Source organism: Phaethon lepturus, unplaced genomic scaffold (assembly GCF_000687285.1).
Source record: "Phaethon lepturus isolate BGI_N335 unplaced genomic scaffold, ASM68728v1 scaffold38530, whole genome shotgun sequence".
NCBI lineage: Eukaryota > Metazoa > Chordata > Aves > Phaethontiformes > Phaethontidae > Phaethon > Phaethon lepturus.
This window is the reverse complement of record NW_010511870.1, coordinates 3,918-12,696: the sequence shown is the minus strand read 5'-3', so window position 1 is coordinate 12,696 and position 8,779 is coordinate 3,918. Positions and strand designations below refer to the sequence as shown.

The following is an 8,779-nucleotide window of genomic DNA, read 5'->3' as shown; positions in this document are numbered from 1 at the left end:
CGAGCTGGCCTCCTAACTACCTTCTGCTGAATACCTCTTCACATCAGTTTCCTCAGCCAGAACATGCGTGTAAGTGCTGAATCCCTGCTCTGTTTGCCCTGGGAAATCATCCTTCACCTCAAGCAGGCAGAGTACTTTATGACTATATTTCTGCTCACAAACAGAGACTAATTACTCTCCTACTCTCTAGTTTAGGCTGTCAGACCATGCAGCACTTCACACCTTCCTGTCTCTGAGCAGGGCAATCAGTCATGGCTGATTCCCAGTGACACCAGGTCATGATTCATCAGCCCAGGAACTCTTAAAACGCTTTCCTGATATGAACCACATCTCAAAGAGACACTCCATTACATCCAGGTGGAGATCTCCTGTTCTGTTTGCTTCACCCTGTGCAGATCTTTTGATTAAGCAGCTGCTAATAGGTAGAAGAGTCATCAGCAGACAACAGCCAAGTCTCTGGAGACAACTGGCGGTCTGTAGATCAATGCAGCCATGACTGATCTGTTCCCTGAAAGCACAGGGAGACAGCAAGGTCAGCCATGCCATTTCTGTCCAACCTTCTTGCTGTTGAAGGCCACTTAACTGCAGGTGTAAGGATGGCTCAGTGGATCTGCATATGAAGTACATCTACTTCATCTAGGAACGCTGACAGATCATCCACCCTGTACGTGTGTCCCTGCAGCTTTTGTCCTACCTAGTTCTGATGACATTCTGGGCAAGAGGGTGGTATGTATGTGCAGAGGCTGGAAGGCAGATGAGATCCACGAGTCTATGGATTGGATGCTGTCTCCATTGCCACTTGTTTTGTAGCCCTATGAAGTCCTGCAATGTTAATGGACTGAAGGTTGAGTCGCCAGACATGTACTTGATGCTTTACCTCTTCTCTTTGTTCAGTTTGGGAGTGTGCATAGCCAACAGCTTCATTCTCTGCAGGCTCTTCTCACTGATGCTATTTAGTCCATCTGTGGGCATGCAGTCCACATACAGGTGATATAGCAGCAATGCCTGTGTCTTCTTACGCAAGCTGTTGGCAGAAACTACCCGCTGTGCAAACACCTGGGGATCTTCGGCCAGAAACAGCAGGCAAACTCGTGGCACCCAGTACTGACATGACAACAATGGGGCTCTTCCTGGAAAATGAAAGTAAAGCTTACAAGAGTCACAGGGAAAACAAAACTCAGAACAGCTTGCAATGCTGACAGCAGCTTTTTGATGGACAATATAATTGGGCTGGCTTACTGGAGATCAAAATGAGAGACCAAAGCTGAGGACAGCAAGAGACAAGGAGCATGGAATTAGCAGCATCTCTAAGCCTTTCAAGAGGGGAGTACTTCATCTTAATCTGCCCACATTCCCCCTCAAAATGGCATTGGCCCAGAAAGACTAAAATTTAACTTTTCTTGAAGGCAGGAAAGATGGGAGACAGAGAAAAAAGAAACATATCTCCAAAGGGAAGGCCTCAGATAGGTTGTCATATTAAGGTGTGGAGTTCTCTCCCTGGAGGTTTTTCTGGACAGGTTAAACAGACATGTGTCAAGAGTGTTAACAAGGAGAGGAATTAAATGACTTCTTGACACCCTTCCCATCTCTACCCAGGACCAGCGTGGGTAATAAACTGGCCCTCAGAGTATATGCCAGGTCCCAAAAGGCCTTACTTGAAACACACCTTCTGGAGTTATTCCTCCATTGAGGATGGGTCTCCCTTCTTCATCCCGCACCAGCCCATTCTTATCTGTTTTATGGACCAAGTAGAGCTCTGTCTCCTTGTCATAATCCAGAACACCAACATCAATCCACTTGTAGATTAAGTTCTGGCTTTTGGGGTCCTCTGAGAGAATCAAGGATTAAAAAGCGTTAGTCCACTCCCTTGGAGGCTACAGCAAATGGACTTTCCTGATCAGAGTGATGATGCTACAGTCAAATCCGTTACTAGTTTGAATCTTGGTCAATCTCACATAATTTCTGCTGCAGTCAACTAAATAATGAACTCAGGTCTTACAGCTTAGCATTTCCAACTGTTTGCACTCACCAGAGCCCTCAATTTTCTTCCTCTTACCTCTGTGGGTTCCCTGTGGACCATCCTCCCACCTCCCAGTTCAGGCACTCCCATTCAGTCTTTGCAGCCATAGTCTTATATTTGGGCCCCATATGCACCTACGTCCTCTTTCAGCCCGTACATGGGGACCCCTCTGCCTTCCAATTTCTTCACCCCTTGATCCAGGATCCCTCATTACCCACATGGGCTTTGTGGGGATCTCTTTCTCCTTTTCCATGTGTGGCTTTAGCCCTGTGTCACCCTCCACATGAGTCTTCATTCTTTTAACTGGGAGTGGGTGTAAAACCCTGTACCTTCTCCCCCAGTCTATTATTTCTCTGGCTCATTCCCAGAGCATCTAACTCTTAAATGTTCAGATTCTCTTAAACGCTGGGAGGTGCTAACCAGACAGATACATATCTATATCAACATCAATATAGATACAGGTCAGGATAGCATTATACTGAAGTTGAGAAGGAATGCTGTTAACCACGGGTATGAGCTATGGGAATTTGCAACAGTGCTGGCACGATACAGATGCCAGTAGTCTCACCTTCCCCAGTGCCCAGAGGGTCTGACTGCTGGTGTGCAGAACAGTCCGTTCAACCTGGGGAGTGATCAGGTGTGGTGTTCCCCAAGCCAGCTGCAGGCAGAACTCAGCCATCACATGCTGGCTGCCCAAGGATCCACACAGCTTATGTTTTATGCTTAGGTTTTGCACAGACAAGCCTCTGGAGGTTGCCCCAGTGCTGCAGTCAGTATGCATGCTAGCTTTTATTCTTTAAATCTAGTGCAGATGTGTTGATATGAGCAGCAGCCACAACTGGACACCAGTACAGCTGAACCTAGTCATGCCATCTCTTTGGGAAGGCTCCGAGTGACAGGAAAACAATGTCCACATCACTTAATTTGCCCCAGCTTTACTACTTGGATTTTCACTGCAGTCTGAACTTGACTTCTGATGCTGCACTTGCAGTGAAATCCAGGAGAACATACTGCGTGCAAGCTAACTAACTTCATGATATACCTACATGCTAATAAAGTGAAATTTTGACTGTACTGACTTCCAGGCACAGAAATAGGAGGGCAAAAGGCAGAGGCTACTTCTAAAAAAGTGGAAACAGTCAGTCCAGGGCAGGACTGACAGCTGATGAGATCCCTGGTCTCTTGCTCTGACTGCCTGAGCCTGGTCAGAATGAGATATTGCTTTTCTGCTATTCAGAGCTGCATTCATCTGAATCTACATGCTCCCTTCTGCTGAATGGGCCTGTAGCTGTTAGCGTTGCCTTGCTTGTGCAGTAACCCATTCAAGTTTTACCATGTCCAAGTACATCATCTGTAGGTAAAAGTGCTTTTCCAGGCACTGGCTTTCTATCATGAGATCCTGGCTCCAGTCCTAGCGAGATCCACTCTTCTGGCGTTCGACAGTCATACTCCTTATTGTCAAATATCTAAAAAGCCAGGACATGAGTGAAATGAAGTCTTACTTCAGAGAGAAGAAAATACATGATACAAAATTTAATGAGAGGAAAATTAACATGCAGTTCCTAAATGGACTACAAAAATGGACAACAGTCCAGGTGCAAAAGCTGTGCTGATCTTTGATCAACAATCTTCTCCCAAACAGCTATATCTGTACTCCTAGTGCTTTCCTACAGAGTGCAGACCACCACCTGGAGAGGTCTTGTGCAATAATACTGCTGACTAGTGCATTTGGAAGGAAACATGAGACAACATCTTTTCTTTGGAGACACAAATGACAGTAAGGAGAACCCTCAAGGATTATTAGTTCTGATGGAAGTTGTGGACACCTTGCAGAAGATGCTCAGCATCTTGTAGAGATCCTTCTGGACCCAAACCTGCTCTAAAGCATTTCTTTGTTTTATCACTTGTTGTATCAATGATGGCTAAGTGTCCTGCAATTCTCAGAAACATCCTGTGGTATAAGCAATGAGACAGATCACAAGTGGCAAACACACTCTCTTACCTTTAATGGGAGGTAGATGGGAAAGACAGGATCTTTCTTCTCCTCAATAGTCGGCATATTGTCAGGATCATGGTGCCTTGGCATCAGCTGGTTGGAGTCTATCCCCTTGCTGGCTAAGAGCTGAGCAATATCAAAGGTAAGATATAGCCGTCTCCTCCTGTTTTGAATCGAATGGGGAAAACAACCACTTAATGCACCTAGAAGGGCTCCCATGCCTAGAAATGCACTTTTTGATTGTGCACCCCTATCAGTAAAAAAAGTTTTTAAGCACACACTGCATACGTGTCTATTTCTTCATTTATAGAATAAAACAGTTCAGTTGGAAGGGACCTACAACAATCATCTAGTCCAATTTATAAATAATATACATGTACTACTGTACTAATATATTATGCACATTATAGAGCATATACAAAAATAGAAATTAAAAAAGGATGAGAAAAAAGATTAAATAAACATTATTTGAAAAAAAAATTTTCTTCACGCATCCTGGTATTGTCTTGCGCACCCTCTGCAATGCGCACACCCTACTTTGGAGACCACTGCCTTACAGGATAGTATTTTCCAGAAGATTTGACATGTCATGTATTGAAAGCAAAAATCAACACCCTAATCTGCTGCGTCCATTCCATAAATATGTCTCTAGCCACTTTCTGGTTATTTACCTCTCTACTTCAATCTTCTGAGGGCACTGGCCTGGAAGCCCCTGGAAAGGAATCTGCACTTTTGGTTTAAGTGATTGTACTGGGAAATCTGATTTGAAGAGGTTCTCAGTGGTTGGTCCAATCACTTGCTTATCCAGGACACTTCCGAAGTCCTCAGGCATCCTGAAGGTTGTGACTAAGAGACAAAGAGAAACATGCATCCGAAAACACCAGATATCACTCTACTTTACATTGACACACACAGGAGGACTGTGCTGTCTCCTGGGTTGTCTGCAGAAGTCACTTTACTAGATTTGTGAGAGAAAGCAAGCACACATCAAATGGGAAACAGAAAGGAAGACCTTTTTTCCTGCTGCAATGTGTCATTATGGTTTTACAGTATCAAAATGATGGCATAGAAGAAGCCTCCACTGTGAATTACTGTTAGCCACCTTATTAGGAGGTAGGACACTGACCTGGCTCTATGGAGCTCTATTCTGTTCCCAGCTTTGCTGCAGACTCTCTACATGATCTCGGGCAAGTTACTGTCTCTAGTGCATGGCTTCCCTCACTCTCAGAAAGGGGTGGGATTCCCCTGCCTCCCTACGGTGTCCTGAGACAAAGAGTCAGTTGTAGCTGGGAGGAACTCAATCAAGATGGTGACAAAGGGCTTATGAATATTGCAGGAGAGCACAAGCTGCTCAGGTCATCTTTATGTGCTGAAGTCCCTATTCACACCTTTCTTGGGACAAACCTCTCCCCAGTTTTTGCTCAAGCAAACCTCCCACTCACATCAGCAGTGGTGTGAGAAAAAATTGAGTTAAACAGCTAACAATCTCATGATTTGGCCAAATGTTTTCAATGGAAATTTGCAAGAAATGTAAGCAAGAAATATACATTTCCAAGAACTGGCAGAAAGTAAACCATGTCATTTGCCCCATAAATAAACTAAACTGTTTATATTGCTAAACAAGCCGCAAATAATAGAACAGCAGCAAACTGGGAATTTGAAGCTTAACCTAAATTAAGTAATTGCATGCAAGCTTTAAAAAGCACTATTCCCTAGACAGAGCTAAGCATTGAGCTAAAAATAGATTTTAGTGGTGAGAAAGCTTTTCATTTGATGAACTTTCACACTTTACCAAGGAGAAACTTAAGGTTCTGGCTCGTAAGCAGGTATTTTGGATGTCAAGCTTTGGACCCAATCCTTCACCCCGCTCTATGTGCTTCTGCTTGCATCATAGATGTACCCCCTTGATTTCAAAGCAATTGTGCAGAGCAGCCAATAATGCTGAAGCCAGACACATTTCGGGATGATCAGGTACAGAAAGGGTCCTGCGAGAGGTCATTCCCTTGCCCTTCTTAAATGGCCCCTGACATAACCCCCCTAGCTATTCATTGCCTGCTTAGGGACTAAAGGAAATAGTCACTGAACTGGCTCCTCTCTCTCTACTCCCCTCTCTTACGAAGGACTCCAAGCCTGGAACAAATATGATCCTAAACATTTCCATTGTCCAAACCAACGTGCATGCTTACAATAATTTGAGGAATCCCTAAAATGCAGAGGGTTTACTACAGCTCCTTTAGCCTCACGCATCTCTCTTGCTTGGGGTCTCTGCAGAATGGCCCTGATTTATATTTGTTGTCAGGGAGCACAGCTGTTCCAATTTCGTCACTTCATTGTTGCGAAATCCGTGGTCCCATCCATTATGGCACTTTGTGCACTATCAACTATTTATGTCAATACTTAGCGTTTCATTTGCATTTACATTTCCAGCTTGATAGCTTCTTTCCCCTTGAAGAAGCAGCAGATCATAAATAGAGATCTGTCTCCACTTGTTAGGGATGAGTCTAGCTTGTCAAGATTCACTTGAGGATGCAGTCATTTGTCCTCACTCATGAAAATAAATGTCACTTCTAAGCACAGGAAGGTGGTATATATAGTTACCATCGCTCTCTAAGACTAAAATCCTCTCACATGCACACTTTCTCCCCACCTGCTGCCAGCCCGTGATCCATATTCCCAAGAGCACTCTAGGGGCCAGGAGAGTGCTGGCAAACCTTTCAACCATGCTCGGTTGCTGTATTTGAGCATCCATGATACAACAGGCTCTAGTAAGCAGGTGGGACCAGCAGCTCTGCATACACAAAGACCCCTTGCGTCTAGGGAGAACAAGCTGCACTGCAGCACAGCTGGATGCAGAATGAATAAATAAGAGAGGTACCTACGGGTACCTGGATCCTGAATACAGCTCTCACAGCTGTGAAGGGGCAGTGCTGGCTCCATACACAATGACAACGCATGCAAACTCAGTGCTCTCCTGGCACATGGCCCATGGGACCGAACCCCCATAGGCAGCAATGCAGCCTACCCTGAACCCTGGGGGGAGATATCCAGGCGAAAAGGGAGCATGGTTTTACCACCCAGTTAGAACACTTTGTTCCACCTCTAAATGAAATTCACTTTTCATGGGACATTCAAGCAGCTCAGCACCATTCCTGGCACTGAGAGAACGAAAGCAGAGCACTGACCTGGAGTCATGAGCCTAGCTCCCAGCATGCTCACTATAAGCAACCGTAAGAGTTATGGCCCCGTCTCCTGCCACATCAGGTTTCCTCTCAGTATATTTACCTTTAGGGGTGTGCTGCTCGAGGTCCGCCTGTCTTAGCAAAGCATGGTACATTTGGGGGTCAGCACAAACATCCTGAAATGCAGCATGTGAGGGAAGTGTCAGACATAACAAAGCACAGTTGTAGCACAGTGGAAGGATGGGTTATAGAGGTCCAGAGAGAAAGTGAGACTGTAAGACTGATTTTACCAGAGCTTTAGGGACAATTGAGACTGTGAATAATGATCAGAAAAGGCTCAGAGGCACAAATACCTGGAAACTTCAGCCCAATGCACAGAGAGGCAGATTTGTCAGCAGAGTGCAGCCTGATCTCAGCTCAAAACGTGGATTGGTGGTTGATGAAGTTGGCAGTCATTAAGGTTCTACTTCAAAATACCATCTACAGTCACAATCATATGCCTGTCCTGCCATGCTGGCACCCTAAACCCAGGCAACATCATGATGGCAGTGATAGCATCGGCCATTGAGGAAGGCAGCACAACTACAATCAGGAAGATCCTTATGGCTTCACTTTGTAAGGGCCAAGGTCTTGCACAAAGGCCTCTGACCAAAATGAAGGGCTAAGGCCTGGGGTGAAAGCTGGATTTCTCTGTACTGGGTGTACTATAGGTCTTTACATCTTAGAGGGACAATGGTAAAAAAAGAACTGCTCTTTGCACTTACCCTCGAGATGTTGGAGGCTCCTGGAGTGAGGACATCAGCATAAAATGTCTTTTGTCTAAAGGCTGAGTATTTTTTTGGCCCCTGGTTGCAGCTATCGGGAAGCAACAAATTCATTCCTGGACTGCAGTCCCAGCATGAAGCCTCATTGCTGGTATCACGAGGGTTGGGGCTCCTACCCAGAGAATTCATCAAATCCTCCTTTGCTTTATCCATCTTCTTAGGAGAACAAGGCTGTGATGCAACCCTGGACTTGCTACAGTGGAAAGACATTGAGGCTGTTAAAACACTATCTTTGGCGCTCCTCCACACCCTCGCAGCCCTGGATACCACTGGCTTGCTAAGAAGATGAGTGGGTAACAAGGTAGGTTCGACCCCCCGCTTCAGTACCAAGCACTCCCTTTGTGACCTGGGGGCCACTGGGCTCACATGCCTGACTCAATGGTTCACTAATGCCCAGGAAAGAGAGCACCTTATTATTACAAATGGGTTTTGGAGGGGGAAAACCAGCAGTATATGCATGAAAAGCTGCTTTCCTGGGAAGCAGGGGCTTCCCAGATCTGTGGCAGCAGGAGAATTTGAGTAAACTAGGACTACAATAGAAGAGCTACTTTTGCTGTAGCCAAATCCCTTAAAAACCTTTGTCACACTTGACTCCAGTGGGAGTAGGCTACAGTCTAGATACCAACACAGTTACTCCCAGGTGTAAAGTCTGACTCTTTCATTTAAATAATTCAGGAAAGATATTTAAGCATTGCCTAACGAGTATTAAAATATAGCCAGAAGCTCCCCTCTCTCTCTCCTCCTGCAGGGGATATTTTTG

The 8,779-nt window shown here is 45.2% G+C and overlaps 1 protein-coding gene across 1 annotated transcript in view; it reads right to left on the bottom strand.

Moving 5' to 3' along the window:
• DNAH1 (dynein, axonemal, heavy chain 1) overlaps positions 1-7,371 on the bottom strand; it is a gene marked incomplete at its 5' end in the record, with an annotated part of 70,413 nt that extends 63,042 nt beyond the window's left edge. Inside the window, 6 exons of the mRNA XM_010285175.1 lie at positions 878-1,130; positions 1,667-1,828; positions 3,354-3,486; positions 4,023-4,179; positions 4,688-4,862; positions 7,299-7,371. Of these exons, the coding sequence (XP_010283477.1) occupies positions 878-1,130; positions 1,667-1,828; positions 3,354-3,486; positions 4,023-4,179; positions 4,688-4,862; positions 7,299-7,371 (953 nt within the window). The remainder of the gene's footprint in view (positions 1-877; positions 1,131-1,666; positions 1,829-3,353; positions 3,487-4,022; positions 4,180-4,687; positions 4,863-7,298) is intronic.
• Positions 7,372-8,779: the final 1,408 nt, after the last annotated feature.